This window comes from Pseudorca crassidens, chromosome 17, assembly GCF_039906515.1.
Source record: "Pseudorca crassidens isolate mPseCra1 chromosome 17, mPseCra1.hap1, whole genome shotgun sequence".
NCBI lineage: Eukaryota > Metazoa > Chordata > Mammalia > Artiodactyla > Delphinidae > Pseudorca > Pseudorca crassidens.
In genome coordinates, this window is record NC_090312.1 from 47,159,106 (window position 1) to 47,182,619 (window position 23,514).

At 38.9% G+C, this 23,514-nt stretch overlaps 1 protein-coding gene across 1 annotated transcript in view; it reads right to left on the reverse strand.

The window, feature by feature from the left end:
* DECR1 (2,4-dienoyl-CoA reductase 1) overlaps positions 1-22,981 on the reverse strand; it is a 50,843-nt gene extending 27,862 nt beyond the window's left edge. Inside the window, exons 1-5 of the mRNA XM_067711817.1 lie at positions 22,895-22,981; positions 12,705-12,907; positions 10,861-10,918; positions 10,647-10,733; positions 9,531-9,678 (exon numbers count right to left, since the gene is read on the reverse strand). Coding sequence (XP_067567918.1) covers positions 9,531-9,678; positions 10,647-10,733; positions 10,861-10,918; positions 12,705-12,907; positions 22,895-22,945 — 547 coding nt within the window. The 5' untranslated portion in view covers positions 22,946-22,981. The remainder of the gene's footprint in view (positions 1-9,530; positions 9,679-10,646; positions 10,734-10,860; positions 10,919-12,704; positions 12,908-22,894) is intronic.
* Between the last annotated feature and the right edge of the window lie 533 nt (positions 22,982-23,514).

Below are 23,514 nucleotides of genomic sequence, written 5' to 3' on the forward strand. Positions count from 1 at the left end.
GCAGCAAAAGCAATACTAAGATGGAAGTTTATGCTAATACAGGCCTACCACAGAAACAAGAAAAATCTCAAATAAATAAACTTATACCTAAAGGAATTAGAAAGAAAAGAACAAAGCCCAAAGTCTGTAAAATAAAGAATACAGTAAAGATTAGAGCAGAAATAAATGAAATAGAGACTAAAAAGACAAAAGAACATATCAATGAAACTAAAAGCTGTTTCTTCAAAAGGACAAACAAAATTGACAAAGCTTTAGCTAGACTCACAAGAAAAAGAGAGGGCTCTAATAAATAAAATCAGCAACAAAAGAGGAGAAATAACAAGAGACACACAGAAATACAAAGAATTATAAAAACATATTATGAACAGCTATATGCTACCAAATCAGACAGCTGAGAAGAAACCGATAAATTCATAGACTCATACAACCTTCCAAGACTGAATCATGAAGAAACAGAACATCTGAGTAGACTGATCACTAGTACAGAGATTGAAACAGTATTCAAAAACCTCCCAAAAAACAAAAGCAGAGGACCAGATGTCTTCACAGGTGAATTCTACCAAACATTTAATATCTATTAACACCTATTTTTCTAAAAAGCTTTCAAAAATTTGAAGAAGAGGGAACACTTCCTAACTCATTTCTATGAAGCCATCATCATCCTGACAACAACAAAAAAGAAAATTACAGGGGCATCCCTGGTGGTGCAGTGGTTAAGAACCCGCCTGCCAATGCAGGGGACACAGGTTCGAGCCCCGGTCTGGAAAGATCCCACATGCTACAGAACAGCTAAGCTCATGCACAACAACTACTGAGCCTGTGCTCTAGGGCCTGCGAGCCACAAGTACTGAAGCCCGTGTGGCTAGGGCCCATGCTCTTCAACGAGAAGCCACTGCAATGAGAAGCCCGTGCACCACAACGAAGAGTAGCCCCCACTCACCACAACTAGAGAAAGCCTGTGCACAGCAACGAAGACCCAACACAGCCAAAAATAAATAAATAAATAAATAAAATTAAAAGAAAAATAAGAAAATTACAGGTCAATATTCCTGATGAAAACAGATCCAAAAATCCTCAATAAAATATTAGCAAACCAAATACAACAATACATTAAAAGGATCATACACCATGATCAAGTGCAATTTATCCCAGGGATGCAAGGATGGTTCAAGATCACAAAGCAATGTAATATACCATATTAACAAAATGAAGGATAAAAAACATGATCATCTCAATCAGGTGCAGAAAAAGCTTTTGACAAAATTCAACATCCATTTATGATAAAAAAAAAAAAACTCTCCAGAAAGTGGACATAGAGGGAACATACCTCAGCATAATAAAGACCCAATATGACACACCCACAACTAACATCACACTCAATGGTGAAAAGCTGAAAGCATTTCCTCTAAGGTCAGGAAGAAGACAAGGATGCCCACTCTTGCCACTTTTATTCAGCATAATACTGGAAGTCCTAGCCACAGCAATCAGAGAAGAAAAAGAAAAGGAATCCAAATTGGAAAGGAAGAAGCAAAACACTCACTGCTTGCAGATGACAAGATAAATAGAAAATCCTAAGAACACACCAAAAAATAACTCATCAATGAATTTGGTAAAGTTGCAGGATACAAAATTAATATACAGAAATCTGTTGCATCTCTGTACACTAACAACAAACTATCAAAAAGAGAAACTAAGGAAACAATCCTGTTTACCAGCACATCAGAAAGAGTATATACCTAGGAATAAACCTATCTAAGGAAGTAAAAGACATGTACTCAGAAAACTGTGACACTAATGAAAGAAACTGAAGATGAGACAAACAGATGGAAAGATATACCACGTTCTTGGATTGGAATGAATAATATTGTTAAAATGACCATACCACTCAACATCAAAAAAACAAAGAACCTGATTTAAAAATGGACAGAAGACCTGAACAGACATTTTTCCAAAGTGGACATGCAGACAGCCAACAGGCATGTGAAAAGATGCTCAACATCACTAATCATCAGGAAAATTCAAATCAAAACCACAATAACATAGTACCTCACACCTGTCAGGATGGCCACCATGAAGAACACAAATAACACACGTTGACGAGGATGTGGAGAAAAGGGAACCCTTGTACACTGTTGGTGGGAATGTAAATTGGTGCAGTCACTGTGGAAAACAGTACAGAGGTTTCTCAAAAAAATAAAAACAGAACTACCATATGACCCAGCAACTTCACTCCTGGGTATACATCCAAAAAATACTAATTTGCAAAGATACATGCACTGCAATGTTCATTGTACTGGGCTGGCCAAAAAGTTCATTCTGGTTTTCCCCTAACATCTTACATTTATTTGTAAGTAGTATTATCTACAATTGTCAAGATGCAGAAGCAACCTAAATATCCATCAACAGATGAGTGGACCAAGATGTGATATAAACAGGGTGGAGTCAAGATGGCAGAGTAGGAGGACACAGTTCACATGTCCTCACAACTAGGGCACCTACCAGATGCTGGTGGGGGACCTCAATACCCAAAGGGACGGGAGGAACCCCCAAGCGACCGGGTAGGATGTGGTGGGGAACGAGGGGGGAGAAGTGGAGGCCGGACGGGACTGGCACGCCTGACGGGTGGCTGGGGAAGGGGAGGGATTCCCACTCCTGGAGAGGCCCACTCACCATGAGCAAACCAACGGGGACCGGGAGTCGGAGGAGACCCTCAGGGGTTCAGAGGCCAGCATTTCCCCCACCCACTCAGGCCCTGGGGAGCCTGCTGAGGTCCAGGGCCTGGTCCTCTGCCCTCCAGGGCCCCCTCCAGCATGGGTCATGGGAACATGGGAGGGAGGGGGGAGGAAGAGTAGAGGTGAGCCGGGAGGGACCCCCGGGGTTGGAGGATCCGGGGGGAACACAGCTAGCATTTCCCCTACCCACTCAAGCCCCTGGGAGCCAGCTGGGGTCCTGGGCCTCCAGCCACGTGGGTCCTGTGGGTGTGGAAGACGGGGGAGGAAGAGTAGACACGAACAGGGAGGGACTCTCGGGATAGGAGAATCGGAGGGAACACAGCTAGCATTTCCCTGCCCACTCCGGCCTCATTGAAACTGCTGGGGTGCTGGGCCTGGCACTCCACCCTCCGAGGCTGGAGGCACCCCAAGGGCCCCTCGAGCCCCGCTGAGCCTACCCCCCACCCCCAATCCCCAGGGCCTTTTCCAGCAGCATAGGTCCTGAACACAGGCTCTTCCCCAGCCTAAAGCCCACCCCCAGCCTAGACCCGCCCCAGTTAAGCTCCGCCCCCCACAGCCAAGGCCTTTTCTGGCTTTTTTTTTTTTTTTTTTTTTTGCTACTGGGGTTATGTTTTACCTTCTGGTTGCTGTTTCATTTATATTTTTAATTCTTCTAATATACCTGTTAGTTTTTTATTTTCTTTTTTACTCCTTGTCATTGTTCTGCTCCTTTTTTTTTTTTCTTGTCACACCACATCACTTGCAGAATCAGTTCATGGGCCAGGGGTCAGGACTGAGCTCCTGTGGAGGGAGTGCTGAGTCTGAACCTCTGGACTAACAAAGAACCTCAGACCCCAGTGAATATTAATTGGAGTGAGGTCTCCCAGAGGTCCTCATCTCGGCACCAAAACCTGGCTCTACCCAACTGCCCGCAACCTCCAGTGCTGGAAGCGTCAGGCCAAACAACCATTAAGACAGGAACACGCTCCCACCCAACAAAAAATTAAGACAACAAAAAAATATGCAACAGACGAAGGAGCAAGGTAAAAACCTACAAGACCAAATAAATGAAGAGGAAATATGTAACCTACCTAAAAAGTAATTCAGAGTAATGATAGTAAAGATGATCCATGATCTTGGAAATAGAAGGGAGGCACAGATAGAGAAAATACAAGAAATGTTTAACAAGGACCTGGAAGAAATAAGGAACAAACAAACAGTGATGTACAGCAAAATAAATAAAATGAAAACTACACTAGAAGGAATCAATAGCAGAATAACTGAGACAGAAGAATGAATAAGTGAGCTGGAAGATAAAATGGTGGAAATAACTGCCGAGAGGCAGAATAAAAAAAAAAAAAAGCATTTGAGAAGATTAAACACCCATTTATGATAAAACTCTCAATAAAGTTGGTATAGAAGGAACATACTGCAACATAATAAAGGCCATACATGACAAGCCCATATCTAACATCATACTCAATGGGGAAAAACTGAAAACTATCCCTCTAAAATCAGGAACAAGGAAAGAATATCCACTCTTGTCACTCTTATTCAACATAGTATTGGAAGCCCCAGCCAGAGCAATTAGGCAAGAAAAAGAAATCAAAGGCATTTAAATTGGAAAGGAAGAAAAAAAATTGTCACTATTTGTGAATGATAAGATTTCATATATAGAAAACCCTAAAGACTCCCCCAAATAGTATTAGAAATAGTAAAGAAATACAGTAAAGTTGAAAGGTACAAAATCAACATACAAAAAATTGGCTGTGTTTCTATACACCAACACTGAGCTAGCAGAAAGACAAATTTAAAAAACAATCCCATTTACAATCACAAAAAAAAGAATAAAATACCTAGGAATAAATTTAACCAAGGAGGTAAAAGACTCATACACTGAAAACTATAAGACATTGTTGAAAGAATGAAGACACAAATAAGTGAAAAGATATTCTGGGCTCGTGGGTTGGAAGAATTAACTTTGTTAAAATGACCTTATTACCTAAAGCAATCTATAGATTCAATGCAATCCTTATCAAACTCCCAGGGACTTTTTTCATGAAAATAGAACAAAAGAATTCTAAAATTTATATTGAACCACAAAATACAGCAAATAGCCAACACACTCCTGAGAAAAGAGAACAAAGCTGGAGGTATCACACTCCCTGATTTCAAACTAAATTACAAAGCTATAGTAATCAAAACAGCATGGTAATGAAAGAAAAAGAGATACACAGATCAAAGGAAAAGAAAGTAGAGCCCAGAAATAATACCATGTATATACAGACAATTAATATATGACAAAGAAGCAAAGAACATACAATGGAGAGAGGATAATCTCTCCAGTACTTGGTGTTGGGAAAACTGGACAGTCACTGACAGAAAATGAAACTAGACCACTATCTCACACCATACATAAAAATCAACTCAAAATAGATTAAAGATTGAATCTAAGACCTGAAACCACAAAATTCCTAGAAGAAAATAGGCAGTAAGCTCTTTAACATCAGTCTTAGCAATCTTTCTAGATATGTCTCCTCAGGCAAGGGAAACTAAAGCAAAAATAAACAAATGGGACTACATCAAACTAAAACGCTTCTGCACAGCAAAGGAAACAATCAACAAAATGAAAATACAAACTATTGAATGGAAGAAGATACGTGCAAATGATATATCCGATAAGAGGTTAACATCCAAAATATGTAAAGAGCTCATACAACTCAACAACAACAACAAAAAACATTTAAAAAATGGGCAGAGGAGCTGAATAAACATTTTTCCAAAGAAGACTTATAGATGGTCAACAGGCACGTGAAAAGATGCTCAACATTGCTAATCATCAGGGAAATGTAAATCAAAACCACAATGAGATAGCACCTCACACCTGTCAGAATGGCTATCATCAAAAAGACCATAAATAACAGATGTTGGTGAGGATACAGAATAAAGGGAACCCTAGTAAACTGTTAGTGGGAATATACACTGGTGTAGCCACTATGGAAAACAGTATAGAGGGTCCTGAAAAAATTAAGAATAGAACTACCATATTTTCCAGCTATCCCACTTCTGGGTATTTATCCAAAGAATACAGAAACACTAATTTGAAAAGATATATGAACCCCTGTGTTCATCATGGCATTATTTACAATAGCCAAGATATTAAAATAGCTAAGTGCCCATCAACAGTTGAATGGATAAAGATGTGATACACACACACACACACAAACACACACAGAAATACTACTCAGCCATAAAAAGATAAAATTTTCCCATTTGTGACAACACAGATGGACCTTGAGGGTATCATGCTAAGTGAAATAAGTCAGATGGAAAAAGACAAATACATATGATATCACTCATATGTGGACTATAAAAAACAAACACATGCACACACACACACAAACAAATGAAAAAACCAAACAAAAACAAACACATAAATACAGAGAACAGAGTAGTGGTTACCAGGGGAAGGGGCAGGGAGGAATGGGTAAAGGGGATCAACTGTATGGTGATAGATGGAAACAAAATTTTTAGTGGTAAACACACTGTAGTGTAAGTAGAAGTAGAAATACTGCACACTTGAAACATTTATATATGTTATAAACCAATGTTACTTCAATAAAAAATAAATCTAGAATTTTTAAAATAATAAAGAGAAATAACTCAATAAAAAATGGATTAAAAACATAGATAGTAAGGATTAAGTAGAAATCGGCAAGAGGGAACATTTGGAGGCAACAGAAATGTTCTATGTCTTGGTTTGGTAATGGTTACCTAAGTGTATAAATTTACAAAACAATCAAAATTCTGTATCAATTTATATATAGAAAATCTGTGGATTTTACTATACATAAATGTTTCTTCCCATTTAGCAAACTAAAAATAATACATACATTAGAGCTACATTATGCATTGATTTACTCTTTCTTTAATCTATCTGTATTTCAGCATACAATAATCCTGCATTTCATACCGATTCTATACTGATATATGAAAATACTTTGTAAATTACAAAGCACTATTGTGGTATAAAGTATTATTAATGCTACTTAAATAATAATGCTACTTTAAGTGGTTAAAATAACCTCTTAAGAGTTTCAAGAGGTATCTCTTGCTTCTAGTGATCTCTAGGGTTTGATGGAAAAATTCAATATTTATCCTATCCATGTCCTTCATGACTAGTCTCTTAAATAAAACTCTGTATTATTCTTTTAGTCTTTCCTCATTTCAAGTTCTCTCAATTCTTTAATAAATTTAGGTACTCTTTTCCACACTATTTACTAAAAATTTTAAATTTATATATGACATCTTAGTGATGAATGAACCTCAGCATGATAATTTCAAATCCTCCCCAGAAAGGATCAGCCATGTATTTACTGACCTTTGTGGCTATAAGAGCACATTGGGCTAAGGTCTTTAGGAGTTTCCTAAATCCTTTATTTGTTCAAAATTGTTAGTTTTGCATCAGTGCTGCCTAGAAACATACTTTAATAGTGTCCCTCTAATTTTAGCTTCTCTGCCCCTGCTAAGGCCACAGTTCTCCTGATCTTCAGTCATCTGCTAGTCCCTCTCTGAGTGCACCTCATCACCAATTCCTGTCCCCAGCAAGTGAGTATCTGGCTTCTAGTTGCTGGTGCCCTTATATTTTCTAGTCTGACTTCCCGGATACCTTACCTTGACCACCTTCCTAGATATCAGACCACCTAACATACTTCTGATCACAGATTATTACAGATTGCCTGCTCCCTGAACTGACTTCCGTATTTACCACTTTGACACACCTCAGAGGTCATTAGCACCTGAGTTCCTTGACTATCGCTCCAATACCAGAAAAGACCCTGTGCATTGTACTCTCCACAGCTCACTAATACAAGTCCTTAAAACCCTGTCAGGTTACAGCATCTATAACCGACAGGAATTTTGGAAGAATGAAAACTGGCTCCATCTTTTAAGAAGACTTAGCTAATGTATTTTTAATGAAGCCCATAGAATTTTAACCAATGTGATGAATAAAAATAGATCAAAGTCTACGTTAAAATGAATGACAATAATGAGAAAAGAAGGGAGAGTCAGACAGAAATCAAGAGTAACACAGATGGGCAGGGGATGAAATAAAAGAGAAAAGGCAGAGAAACACCAAGTGATGAGAGAGACCGAAGAAAGAAACAGAAGCAAAAGTGAAGAGTTGACAGAGAGAGAGAAAGAGAGAGACAGACATACATAGAGAAACAAATAGAGAAATGAGTAAGAGGTATGGAGAGAGGAAATCAGACAGAGGCAGAGTGAGAAGAGATAGAAGGATCCTAGAACAGAGAAGAGAGAGAAGTCAGCCCACACTTCTCTGTCTCCCTTCCCAATCATCCACCCCTTTAAAAAAAAATCAAAAAAAAATATGTAAATTCCAAATTTCAATCATATCCACTTTGTTGTAATGGGAATGAGTGACCTGGGGTTTCAATTTCAATGAGTGCATGGAGAAAAGATGGAAGTTATTAGCACATGTGTAGAAAAAACGCTAGTGCCTCTCTAGCATCCTTCTGTCTGTTCCTACATCCTTTCTCAAGCTGATTTGAGAATTATCCACACTGTAAAGAAGAAGAAACTGAACCTAAAGAGGCAAAGGCTTTGAACCAACAGAAGGAAACTGGTCGGCTCATGCCATTCCCCTCAAGCCCCAGAGGACATCCTTCAAGGAACACAAGGATTCTTCCTCCTTGTCCTCGTTCAGAATACTCTCCAACCTCTCTGAGAAAATGCCCCCATCCTTCAAGTCCCAACCACAACCTGCTCAGGGACAGTGTCTTAGTCACCTGTCATGTGGGCATGTAGCACAGGGCCTGGTACACAAAAGTCATCAGTAAGTTTCTGTTAAATGAATAAATGTACACTGGTTCTAGACATATATGTATATACCCACCTAAATACATTACAAATATATTCACTATTTATATTGTATGAACTTTTCTAAAGAAGTCTGTTCCTATAGTACTAAACAAAAATGTTTTAGTACATTCTAAATCTACTCTCCTTCCAGTTTTCTCATTGATGTCATCATCATCTAAACTATCCACTCCAGCTAAAAACTCTGTCACCTTATCAGTAAGGCCTATTGATCTTATCTTCTAAATATCTCCTAATTTATCCTCCATGCCATCTATCCTAACAAAAGGAAAATAAGACCCTCCTAAATGATCTCTCTAATCTTTTCTAGCCCTTACATTGTTCCCAGTAACCTTTCTAATCAAGTCACATTCTTTATGAGACACCTTCAAGAAAAAGCCATACGGAAATAATTCCCCATTTCCTCAAAATTAACATCAAATTCCCCATTTTGGTATTGGGAACTTTCCCAATTACATCCAACCCACCTCCCATAATCATCTCCCACTGATCTCCCTCCCCATCTGTAACCAGTCCCTAAACCCTTCTGCTTTTCCCACACCAAGCTTCTTCCCATGGACATTTACATTTCCTTTCCTTCCCCCTTCTCCATGTCTAGATCTTTGAAAATTCAGCTAAAATTGCATTCTGTTCCTCAATGATAATGAGGAACATGATAATCATCCCTAGGGAGAGTTATTTCTTTCTTTCTCTGGATTTCCAATGCACTTGAAACATAACATTTAATATAGCTTAGATCACAGCATATGGTAACTATTTAAGTGCATATGGTAACTATTTAAGTATCTTTCTTCCCCAATAGCTTATGAGTTGTACAAGAATAGACACTGTCATTGACGTTTTTACGTATCCCAGGGCTTAGCACAGAAACTGCACAAGTAGGAATCCAATAAACATGTAAAGAATAAATATACATACCTTTCTGTGCTTTGATTAGTTGCTTTCCAATTTCTAGTGTCACAAAGGCTGTGCCATTTAGAACTATGTCAGTTATGGTCTTCCAAGCATTAGGAGACAGTCTTTCAGTGGGAGAAATAAAATTCCCTGCTGCATTGTTTATCACAATCTAATAAATGATTAAGGCAAGTTACAGAAACTTAGATGAGGAAGAATATTTTCCCTAAAGGGCTTTTATTTTTGAAACTTATAAATCCAAATAATATAATAAAGCTAAAGTTCACAGTCTGCTATGAAAAAATACCATGAGATTTGGTTCAGTTTTACCATTTTTGAGCCTGTGAAAATTCCCTATTATTATTTACCAAATTTTAGAGTTCTAATCCCCATCTCAAAATTAGGGTACAGTCTATTATTAAAAATATAAATATAGATTAAGCATATCTACCATGTGACTATACTTTATTTCAAGAAATCTTAATTAAAATGCCTTTAATTTCTGGTATCATTTTGGCTTAATTTAGCTAATGAAATTCTTGGTTGATGACCTGCTTCTTCAGTATCAATAAAGATTCCAATATTATTATTCCACCAATAATGTAATACATTATCGGTTTGTCTGAAAACATCTTTAACATAGAAAAGTGCTCTCTTTGAGACTACTGGAAGAAATGGTTTCTTTCCAATATGTGAACCAAACAAAAGCAAAATACCCATGCATATCTCAGGTCTTACAAATCTGGAGGTTTTTTTGTAGGTTTCCTTGTTTGTATTATTCTCCTCCACTGACAGAGATAATCAAGTTATTTAAAAAAAGCAAAGAGCATGAATCATTTAAATTAGATATTGTGCTCTTGGATAACAGCTCTTATTTCATAATCTTATTAAATAAAGTAAAATCGTTTTTTCTATATGATTGTAAATGTATTTTTTAAGTACTCCTGAAAGGAAATGGTGTAGCAGTCCACCTAATCTATTCCGTGGTTTAAACAGAGCTAGCTTTCTGCTAGCAATGGAAAATAGCTGCTTCTTAACACAGCATTTGCTCACATCAATATTTTATTTCCTTAATACATCTTGGTAGGTGATATCAACATCAAAGGCCTCATACTTTCGCCTCATCACCATTACACTTACATCAGGATGTCCTACGACTTTGATCAGCTCTGACACAGTGCTTTGCACCATACCAGGATCCCTCACATCACACTGAATTGCATGAACCTGCAAAATAACAAAGAGAAAAAAAGAACCCTATATTTTTTCAGACTTCCTAATCCATGAGTATGAGTAAATTACTTAAGCATGCTATAATTCCTAAATCTGATTTAAGTAACTGTTTTTAATGTACCTTATTTCCAGTTTGAGAAGAAATTTGTTCTGCAGTTGCTTTCAGAACATCAATTTTTCTAGAAAAAAACACATGGTACTTTGCATGAGTTCTGAAATAACTTCATGTTATATTTTTCTTTTTAATTTCATAAATTAAAAAAGAGAATCTACAGCTTAATGACATGAATTTTTGAGACAATAGAAAAGCTATATCTACAAGCAAGGTAGTTTGAATGCATTTATTTTCTAGAAGTTAAATTTAAGCAATTTCATATATGTGACACTAATTTATTAAATTACTTCTAAGCCAGTTATTTTATATCTACTCATAGATTTTAAATTATTTCCTTAATTATATTCATTTCTATGTATTTCCTTGCCCAAGCCTGCTTGAGAAGGAAAATGCATTCCTGGAATGATGTAAGCTTACGCTAAACTATAAAAAAACTATGTTATGTATAAAATCGACATTAGTAGATTTTAGATCAAATTGATGGGTCTGGACAACTATATATAGTCAAAATCTTATGCTCTTGAGAGAAACACAAAAAAATACACAATGTAAATTATGTAGTGTTATAAAAAAATAATATTTTAACACTCTTAAACACATTACAACATGAAAAAAAATGTTCTGGCCAATTTGCATTAGAAACAACATCTGAGGGCTTCCCTGGTGGCGCAGTGGTTGAGAGTCCGCCTGCCGATGCCGGGGACACGGGTTCGTGCCCCGGTCCGGGAAGATCCCACATGCCGCAGAGCGGCTGGGCCCGTGAGCCATGGCCACTGAGCCTGCGTGTCCAGAGCCTGTGCTCCGCAACGGGAGAGGCCACAACAGTGAGAGGCCCGCGTACTGGAAAAAAAAAAAAAACAACAACAACATCTGAAAGAAATTCCTTTTGCCCCCTGTAAATTACATAGTGACTTGTCATTCAGGTTACTACTTAGCCTACCTAAGAATTGTACACTATTCAAAATTGGAAGAAGGGGTAGATTTTTTTGACCAGTCTCTAAACCTCTATACTTACATCGTTATAAGGTACTGGGACATGCCTAAATAAGAAATTCTTTCCACATGGTCTCACCCTCCCTACATTCATCACAACAGCTGTTTTGAAATATCTGCCCATCTTATAGAAAATGGAAGCATTATATCCATTATCCTGGTACAAGGTTAACTATCCACTGAATCAGTAATTATAATCAATCTCACTGAAAACAAAGCAGCCTCAATATAGTACTTTTTAACTTCATATAGAGAAAAAATTCTATCACTGAATTTGTGAAATATATATATCATCAGTTCCATAATCAATCATTATTTCTATCACAAATTATTTTTTTTAATTATTCTATTTATTTTTGGATGCTTTGGGTCTTCACTTCTGTGTGTGGACTTTCTCTAGTTGCAGCAAGCCGGGGCTACTTTTCGTTGCGGTGCACGGGCTTCTCATTGCTGTGGCTTCTCTTGTTGCAGAGCATGGGCTCTAGGTGCATGGGCTTCAGTAGTTGTGACACACAGGCTTCCGTAGCTGTGGCTCGTGGGCTCTAGCACACAGGCTCAGTAGTGTGGCGCTCGGGCTTCTTTGCTCTGCGGCATGTGGGACCTTCCCAGACCAGGGCTCGAACCCGTGTCCCCTGCATTGGCAGGTGGATTCTTAACCACTGTGCCACAAGGGAAGCCCTATCATCACAAATTATAACTGACTTTTTCCAAGGAGATTTAGTTAAGTAATCTAAAGGATATTTCATAGAAGATTACGACGCAAATCAAACAACTCTGGCAAATAGTGTTTTCAATATTGTGGCACGGAATTATTCACCAATAGACTCTTGCCAGGCAACTTGCTGAGACTGACTTACCGGCTGGCTATCACACACTGTGCACCTAGGCTGGACAGATGAGTTGTCATTCCTTTACCAAGGCCAGTACCTCCCCCAGTAATGAATGCTACTTTTCCTTGAAAACTATTTGGTGGTAGCATCACTTTTTGAAAGGGTGGAAAGAATTTAGACTGAAAACCTTCATTGTTTTGATATAATATTTTTGTTCCATACCTAAAAAACTAAAAGAAAAAAAATGAATTGAAATTTGCATACTTATATTCCCACAAAAGATATGAATTTTTTTAAACATACTCTTTAATATTAATCAAATTCTTAGATTAACACAAACTTACTGTAAACATATTGGTACTGTATTTAATCAATTTTTATCCTTTTTCTGTTGGAATGTTAAGTAACATAGTAGAGTGGTTAAAAGCATGGGTTTTGGAGCTAGACTACAGAGGGCAGAATTTTCTCCCTAGTCATGTAACCTTCAGCAAGTTATTTAACCTCTTTTTGCCTCAGTTTCTTCTATAATTGGAGATAATAACAGAACCTTCCTCATAGGACATTATAAGGATTTCATAAGCTAATATGAATAATAAACCTAGAAAATTGTGTAGCACACAGAAAGCACTCTATAAATGCTAGCATTATTAGTTTATGTATTTAGCTTAAATTTTACTTCAAAAAAACTTACATAAAGCATTTTTGTCTTTTAACAAGAATAATTTGGATAAAAATCACATTCCATCTTTGAATCACTGAAGAAAATTATAAAAAGTCCTTTATAAGATTTAGTAAACCAAATGCCTCTTCCCATGTTGTCTTCTGGATAATAAATTTAGAACAGATAAAAATATTTGTTATATTTAAAATGGGGGGATAAAATCAAACCACTTTCAACTGAAAACTATTTATACTGCCCTATCTTATATTTTACAGCTTACTCTCATATTACTTGTCAAAAGTAATTTGAAACTATTCTCTCACTTTTAATTATGAAAACAAACTTTTAAGTGTTAACCATAATAACAAACAATAAAGAGCTAATATTCATTAAGTGTTTACCATTTATCAGGACTAGAAACTAATCTTCACCACTCCATGAGATAGGCATTATTTTTACCCCATTGTTCAGGAGGGGCCCAGAAAAGTTAAGTACGTTGCCCAACTTGCAAAACCAAGATTATAACGACCTTGTATACTGCCTCCCTCTACTCACTGAGCTCCTACTGAGTTCAATGATCACACCAGTCGGGTATCTGATATTCCCCATCAGGTTATGGTTATAAGATTAAAACTCCAGAATCGATAATTTCCTGCTAGAGCATTCTTATAAGTTAAATGGGCTGCCATTAGTTATTCTGAGATATCTATAATTTACCCTAAGGAAATAGAAATGTTGTCACTGATTTAGGATAAGGCTATTCATCAACTAGAAATTTAACAAGAAAATGCTTATAATATGATGTTAAGTAAAAAAAGAAATATACAGGATGTTCTTAACTATAAATAAAAATATATACTTAGAAAAAAGACTAGAAGAAAATAACAACAGTTAGTAGTAGATTCAATATTAACCATGTGCCAGGTCTATGAAGGACTTTCAACAACCCTATAAGGTAAATTCTATTGTTACTCCCATTTTATAGATGAGAAAACTGAAGCACAGAAAGGTCAAGTAACTAACTTTTAAAGACAAATAATAATAAGTAGTAAAGATTCAAATCGAAGATGTGTCTGACTTCAGAGTCCATTCATTACCTTTCACAGTTACTATGTATGTCTAGGTGATGGGATAATGGAAGATTATTTGTTCTTTTTGTTAGTTTGATTGGTTCTTAGTAATTTCAAAATCTATTCAATAAATATGATTTGATTTTTTAACCAGGGAAAAAAGTTAGTGAAAGATAAAATTTGAAAACATGTATAAAATAATTGTGAAAGATAAATTTGCAAATCTGGTAATCCTCCATGCCAGTCATTATATTTCATTTACCTTCGTGTTGACAAAGCATTTTTTGGTACCCTTTAGCCAAAGCATGATAATCCAAGCAACTTACAATAATCTTTCTCTGCATAAATGGCAGTTTTACTTAAGGCTGCCACCAACTCCAGAACTATTACATTAAGATGATGAATCAGGAAATTTGCACAAGTAGGCTGGTGAGTTTATCGTTACCTAGTAATAAAGAAAAAATGTGTCCTAATTTCCCAAAAGCACTAAGATGAATTTTTATTTATTTAGTATTGATTTGTATAGGGAATTTTATCTGGTACTTTATGAAAGATAAATTAAGCAAGATATTTGCATATAAACTTTCTTTTCTTATTATTTTAAAACATTTTCTCAACCTCATAGAGGAAAGGTTATAAAGGTAAAAATAATCACATTTGAAATAAAAATTCCTAATAAGTGTCTACAATGTAACAGGTTACAACATAGCATAACAAACCCTTGTAAAGGGTTTGTTCTGATTTGGGAATTTGCTTGTATGAAAAAGTATTAGAGATAAACATGATATTATGATTATTGTGTTAACTCATTTTATTTATCTTTAGCATGTTTTTACTGAGCATTTGCTATGCTCCAGACACTGTTCTAGGCAATGGCAATACAGCAGTGAGCAAAACAGGTACAATATTCTACCCTAAGAGAGATTATCTTTGGGGGGGAGGGAAGATAAATTAAGTGAAATATAGAGTATATTAAAAGCTAGTATGTTGCTGTGGGAAAGATAAGGCATAGAATATGGGTAGAGTGTTGCTATTTTAAATAGAGTGGTCAGCAAAGGTCTCACCGAGGTGACATCTGAGCAAAGACCTAAAGGGAGTGAGGGGATGAGTTGCACGGTCCTTTCAGGCAGAGGGAAAACTAAAAGCAAAGGCCCTGAGAAGGAAGCATGCCTAGCACATTAGAAAGAATCAGAGGGCGAGTGTGGCTGAAGTAGAAGGAGGGAAGAGAAAGAGGGACAGGAGGTGAAGTCAATGAGGTAAAGGGGACTGGATCACACAGGCTGAGTCAACCACTTACAATTATACTCAAGTCAAGTGGGAAACTCTCCAAAGTTTTGAGCAGTGGATTGACATGAGCTGCCTTAAGTTTTTAGAGAATTGTTCTGGCTACTAAGTTGAGAATGGAATGTAGGAGGCAAGACTGGAAGCAGGGAGAGTAAGTATAATGTTTTTATGCCAGGCCAGGCAAGAGATGATGATTTAGACTGGATGCCATCATAGAAGGGGTAAGAAGTTAGCAAATAAAATTACTTGCAGATGGGAAGGTCCCAGAAAATGAGGATATAGTGAATTACTATTGTACCTAATATTGCCTAATCCAATTATTTCTTCTTGCCTCAAAGTCCAACCTCAGCAACACACTGACCTATTTCACTAAAAGCAGACAAAGAGGTCTCTCCCTTTGATCAAGGCCATTTGGCAGATAGAGCCTTTTCCACTTCTCTCACCTTCACCTCAATACCTCTGCTACTTTTTGCATTGCCTTTGTGTTTTGGAAAGAATAAGATTTAACTGTGAGCTAGAAGGAAATAGATATGAGTCAGACAAAAGGCATTAGTCTAAGTGAGAAATAATGAGGACAGCAGAAATCAAGACAACATTTACCACACATATTTAACATGTTGATTAGCCTGAACTCAGAAGCCAACCAACTGGAAATGGTGAGCAAGGGAAGAGATGAAGATGACAGAGTTTTCTAGTTTAAATAGCTACATGTGGAGTGATGCTGTTACTGAAATGACTGGGCTGACACGAAAAGATTCAAGGTGGAGAACTGAAGATAACCAGTTCTGTATTAGAAATGCTCCACCTGGGATGCCTGTGGACTATTCCGGTGGAGATATCTAATCTGCAGTTGGAAATAAAATTTTGAAGCACAGAGAATAAAATAAATCAGGGCTAAAGCTAAACAGCAACATCATTTCACAAACTGTGAAAGCCTACAGTTCTATCACTGTTTTAGATGCAATGCAATGTGAGAGTTTCCCCATGCTGGAAGGGATCAAAGTATAGCTGTCCCCTTACTCTTAACTTACTTATACTTACGCAGGCATTTCTAATCTTAAAGTAAGTTATCATCTTAGGAAGAGACTATAGGACAGCTAAGATTGATTATTTTCTACCTGGAATTTTCTTTAAGAAGTAAGGGTTGCCAAACACCAATGAAATGCCTTCTAATATGAGCTCTAGGAAACCCTGGCTAACTTTAGAATTCCCCTCCTTTTTTTGATGTGCTTTATAATGACCTGTGGGGAATAATCTGAGATCTAGATTTTTTTTAACATTACAAAGTTAGCGTTATAGTTTTGGAAGGGAGTTTGTTTTGAAATTTCTTCACATTAATATTTGAGCTCTGAGGCTACCATTCATCGATGTGATTCCCTCTAGTGACTCCTTCACATCCTCTTTCTCTTCACCTAATATATTCCATCCCTCTCCAAGTCCCATGTATTTTACCTCCCCAGTCAGTATCTTTACTCTCCGTCCACTGCCTGAGTTCAAAGGTCCCTATCTTCCATCATTCACAAATACTAAGGGCCTATGCTACATCATCCATTATGTGGTCTCTGTCCTCCAGTCTCCCTTTACTCCAACATATCTGCAATGCTGTGCTCCAGAGTACTGCAAACCTGCTCATGGTACTTCTACCCTTAAGATCCTTGTATAAGGATCTTATATGACTCCCTGTATAAAGTCCAGATTCCTTAGCTTCACCCAGCACAGCAAGTCATTACGACCTGGCTCTTGTCCATCTCTCCAGCCTCATCTCCCTCTGCTTTTCCACCTTGAAATTTATACTCAAAAAAACAAAATATGCAGGGTTCCCCAAACACAAATTGTTTCCACCTCTCTACCTTTATACAAATTGATCCCCACCAAAAAAAAAAAAAACAAAAACAAATTGATCCCCACCATCACTCAACATTCATCGTTCAAGGCTGAGGCTTCCCTAACACTCCCAACAGAATTATCATTCTCACCGCCATCTCTGTAACTTAATCAAATTATCTGTATACCAGCTTGGAAGTCCTAGAGGCGCTTTAACATGTTCAAGATATATCACTTACCCCTCTCTTCCCTCTGGCTCCTTCTCATAAATGCTCTCTCTCAGAGAGTAACATTTCCCTTAGCTCAGGGGTCAAAAATAGAAATCTGGGCTTCATCTCACATCACATACCCAAACCACTAAGTTCGGTTCATTTTAGTCCTAAATAGCTCCAACAACCGCCCTTAGTTCTGACCCTTACCACTTATACTTGCACTCTAGTATCCCCATCTCAAGCCTCACCTGATGATAATACTTTCCTGCTCACAATTCTGATGGTGCCATTCACTTCCTCAGCATGGCCCAATCTTCCTTCCTCACCCGCTACCACCAATCACCAAGACCTCTCAATATATCTCTTAAATATCACCAGACTTCAAGTCTCTCATGTACTGCCATTCCTTAGTTGAAGCCACCATGGCCTCTCATCTGGAGAGATTACCCAGGTTGCCTCCATTCTCACCCCTATTTCCAGGCCTTCAGAACAAAGCTCTCACTCCTTAATATGGCTCACAGGCTGCTCCCTAGCCTGTCTCTCACCACGTGCCTCTTTACTTGCTACCTATAATCTAGTCTGGGCCTTCACATAGGCCACTCTCCTGCCTAGAACTTTCTTACTCTTACTTCTCCCCCTGACTAACTTCTACTAATCCTTCAGGTCCCAGCTTATATGTAAAACCCAAAAATTATACTCCTTAAAGTGATTTTTTAAATTTATTTATTTTATTTATTTTATTTTTGGCTGCATTGGGTCTTCATTGCTGCACACAGGCTTTCTCTAGTTGCGGCAAGCGGGGTCTACTCTTTGGTGCAGTGCATGGGCTTCTCGTTGCGGTAGCTTCTCTTGATGCAGAGCACGGGCTCTAGGTGCGTGGGCTTCAGTAGTTGTGGCTCACGGGCTCTAGAGCACAGGCTCAGTAGTTGTGGCGCACGGGCTTAGCTGCTGGGCTTAGTTGCTCTGTGGCATGTGCAATTTTCCCAGACCAGGGCTCAAACCTGTGTTCCCTGCATTGGCAGGTGGATTCTTAACCACTGCGCCACCAGGGAAGCCCCTACACTCCTTAAAACTGTACACTTCTCCCACTGTGGATGGGAAATGTTTCTTCCCTAATCCTGATGTTTCATTTCCCTCCAGGAGGGGAGCTGAGTTAAACTCCAGGCTTCTTTTTGCCCCCTTAGTCACCCTGTCCCCCTGGAAATGGTTTATCTGACCAGCAAATTTTGAGAGAATAATTGGGCATGAGTAGTCCTTCTTAAACCTTCTCCCTCTTGGGAGCTAGCTGCCCTCAGAAAGCAAATGTTCCTCCTCAGATGATAAGTCTGTCTAATTCAGGAAATCCAGTTAGCACTGGCTCTAAAATCAAACTGTAACAAGTGGTACTTTGGCCTCCATCTTTACTCTGGCTTTTCAGATGGGAGAAGAGGGATGCTATTTATTTGTACCCCCTCTAAGATCAAGAACACTCATCATGGGCTTCCCTGGTGGCGCAGTGGTTGAGAATCCGCCTGCCAATGCGGGGGACACGGGTTCGTGCCCCGGTCCGGGAAGATCCCACATGCCGCGGAGCGGCTGGGCCCGTGAGCCATGGCCGCTGAGCCTGCGCGTCCGGAGCCTGTGCTGCGCAACGGGAGAGGCCACAACAGTGAGAGGCCCGCATACAGCAAAAAAATAACACATACCATAATAAACTATAATGTTACTAGATTCTTAAGCTTCCTGAGAGCAGGAATCAGCTCTTTTTCTCATGCTCATATCCCTAGTACAGTGCCTAACATATAGTAAATGCTCAATTTGCCACATAAATAAGTGAAGCCCACCATGCCCTGGTCCCCCAGCAACCTGTCCCGTCTCATCTCCATGAACTTCTCTCTGACTCCAATACTTTGCAAAGTCCACAATGCCAAAACACTTGAATTTTTAAAAATAGGTCATGCTCCTTCACTTCTTGATACATGCTATTCCTTACATCTAGATTACCTTTGGGATCCTGTACACTGCAACTCCTTCAAAAGTGAGCTCTAGGAGCCCACCTCCTCCATGAAGCCTTCCCTGCCTCCTCTAGGCACACACTGCTTTGTTCATATATGCATTCTAATAAACATCTGCATTTTCAGTCTGTTGATGTCTGGTGATGACCCACTAGAATATCATTTTTCAGACATATTCTGAATGAGGATCTAGTAAGAAATATGCCCTATACAAAACACAGTACATGCATTCAGTCGTGTGACAGATATTCCATATTTACTCTGTGCTATGAACTACTCTAGACCTGGGCATACAGCCCAGGTGAACAAATCACATGAAAACCCTTGCCTCCAGGAAGCTTATATTCTGAAATTCTGAGATGGGTAAAGAAAGATTTCTTAGGCTTTCTGGATAGAAAAATGAAAGAGAGAAAAAAAGAAAAGGAAAGGAAAGGAAAGAAAGGGGGAGAGAGGGAGGGAGGGAGGAAAGAAAGAAAACTCAAAACACAAACAGGAGGAAAAAAAAAACAGCTGGCCTTACACTTCTTCTTGACAATAATCAGCATCAGAAAACAATGAAACAATGTTGATGAAGTTCAATGGGAAAAATAAATGTGATACATCCAAGCAAAATTATGCCTATCTACCCATCCTTTTACCAGCACAAACAAGATGCCTGGAATGATGTTAGCCAAATGTTAACCCCAGTTATTTCTGGGTGGCCAGTTTGGGAACATGTGTTACTTTGCTTGTTTTAATTTAACTATATTTATTACTTGAATTCATATTGGCCAGGTATCATTTTTATAAAAATAGTAGTTATTACTCTTGATTAAAAAAAGGAAAAAGAAAAAGAAAAAGCAATGTGCACCACAGATACAAAGAATGAATTTATGAAAGGAAGAACAGTAAATTTAAAAAAAAAAGTTTCACAAAGTAAACTTAACCTTACTACCTTAGGTTTTCTACTCTATTCCACTTTATTTTCTACTCCATTCCACTTTATTTTTCTTAAACTCATTTTGTTCCACTAAATTATTTCAAGGTCCATTCATGAGTTATTATCCATAACTTGAAAAATACACATGAGGCTATTAGCTCAAGGACAGTAGAGATACTTTTCAAGTAAGGATCGCCAAAGAACGCCCAACACTTTGTAGGCACTTAATTAGCATTTCTTGATAAACTACTGAATGAGTGAATGTTTTCCTCATTAAAACTGAAAGCGGGACTTCCCTGGTGGCGCAGTGGTTAAGAATCGCCTGCCAAGGCAGGGGACACGGGTTTGAGCCCTGATCCGGGAAGATGCCACGTGCCATGGAGCAACTAAGCCCGTGTGCCACAACTACTGAGCCTGCACTCCAGAGTCCACGAGCCACAACTACTGAGCCCATGTGCCACAATTACCGAAGCCCGTGTGCCTAGAGCCTGTGCTCCGCAAAAAGAGAAGCCAGTGCAATGCGAAGCCCTCACACCGCAACAAAGACCCAACGCAGTCATAAATAAATAAATAAATAAATAAATTTATTTTAAAAAAAACTGAGAGCAAGTTTCATACTTTTTTTTTAACCTTTGCATCCCCAGGGCAGGCACAGAGCCAGTTCTCATTAAACGCTGCACTGAACTGAACCCTACTAGCTACCAGCACAATACAGCACTTCATAAATAGGATGTATGACAAATGAAACACTTCTCAGTTTCTTGGTAACTAAAATATTCAAATCAGGGGCTTTAACTGAAAAAACTTGTATTTGCTCACAGAAACATTATGCTGCCTGGAACAATCTCCCACTTAACAGATGTGAAGACTTTTCCTTTCCCAGTAATTCACACCCAAGCCTGCATGTGCCAGGAAGGAGAGAAACACCACCTATAAGGGCCTCCCTTGCCTTCAAACCCCCATCCTCAAAACTTCCATTTTTCTTAAGCAAAGGAATTTCACAACTGTCAGATTACAGTTAATTTTTAAATGAGTTCATTTTCTCCCTCTCATGCTGTATTGTCTAATGGTGTCAGAAGAGCTGGGATACAGTCTGTGTGACCTTATTACTACAAGCCTAATGATTTGTGTTTTTTAAAAAAAATTCTCTGAAGACTTTTCTTCTTCACAGAGTCTTTGTAGGATTCAAATGAGAGAGTTAAGAAGGGATCTGAAAATGTAGCTTTCTTTTACAATAACCTAGAACCTAAATCTTTATAAGAGAAAACAGTATCAACAAAACCCTAGCCTTGAACAAATTTCACTTTTTAAAAGGTAGTTCTTTCTTACTTCAGAGACTCATTATACCATTTCCTTGTGTTCAACATTTGCAATTTGTCCATGTTTTTCAAAAAAGAAAACCATGGCTGCCCATTCTAACTGAAAAAAAAGTTTTTTCACAGTTGGCAGATTAATTTTTCTACCTGGCTAAGGAAATTGTGAACTCTGGTTTCGTTTAGTTTAGCTCACTAAGATTTTTTTTTTAATTTAGTTGGGGGAAGGGGCTGTCTTGGATATGACTTTTTTATTTTCCTTTCTCTTTCTTCCCCCCTCCAGCTGTCTTCTCTTGCACACTTTATTCTGATTATTGGTCTAGTGGAAAGATGTTGACAAAACAAAACAAAATTATGAGGGTTAAAGTGGTGGAAGCCAGCCTGAGATGCAGCTCGCCCAGCATTATCTCTAGGAAGGGAAGTTTTTTATGTGAATATGTTTGTATTAATGTTTAACTGGACTAACAATTGAAAGAATTCCTTCATTAAAAAATAAAAAACTACAGATAAGGCCAATGCTCCCGCTGGGCCCCACTCCCCACCCCGTCCCTCTCCCACTCAGAGCTCTAAAGGCCGGTGTGTACAGCGTCCTCTCTTTCTACTTACACACAACTTTGAAACTACTAGGAATGGGAACCAGTGAGAACCACGGCGTGCCCTCCCCACCCCCATCCCCACCCCAAACACAAACATACACCAGGACTTCCTCCGACAGCAACCCAAGGCGACCTTCCCACTTCATCCCAGTCCCCGGGTTCCCGCTCCTCGCGAGATTCCCCAGAAACCCCAGTCCTCTGTCCTCTCTCCGCGAGATACCCTGTCCTCGCTCCTAGCGCCCCGGTAACGCGAGTCCACGCTCTGCGCTTCGCTCCGCTAGTTCCCCGGACAGGGCGTCTGCGGGGAGAGCGCAGGACCCTCGGCCCTTCCAGCACCGCCTTACCCGCCGAGGACCGCGGCCCCAAACAAAGAGGACGCGGCTTAGCAGCGCCATGTAGAGCCTCCCAACTTCTGGCCGGAAATGCAGGGGGCGGGCCAGAAATACTAGAGCTATGGGGGCTGGGCTGGGAGCGGGCGGGCCCTGGAGGCCGAGGCGCCTGGCGCCTTTCCACCCGGGTCTGAACCCCAGGGCGCTGCCTCGCTTTGCCTCTCTCACGCTTTTCCTTGCTGTCTTTCCCTTTGTTGTCCCGATTGTTTTTTATAGGGCTGGTAATGGCGGTTTATATGTCCTTGTGTTGGTGGACGAATTACTGTGCCAGAAAAGTTTTAAAGACTGCAGAAACAAAAGGCATGTATACACTGCCGGAGTGCTAATGCCTTTTCAGTAATTTATGTCTACTCCTGAAGTGCATGTTTAAGTCCAAGCTGAACCACACATCATCAGAATAATAATATATTTAAGACAGCCTCCATATTCCTAAGGGGAAGTGGCTGAAATCTAATAAAAGTTGCAGATTCCGGGCAGCTTTGATGTTTCCAAGGACACATCGACTTTTATCTTATCGCCGAGAGACAGCGGGGCTCTGACCCTCCTGCTTTTGCTTTTTCTCTCTAAGGGATTAA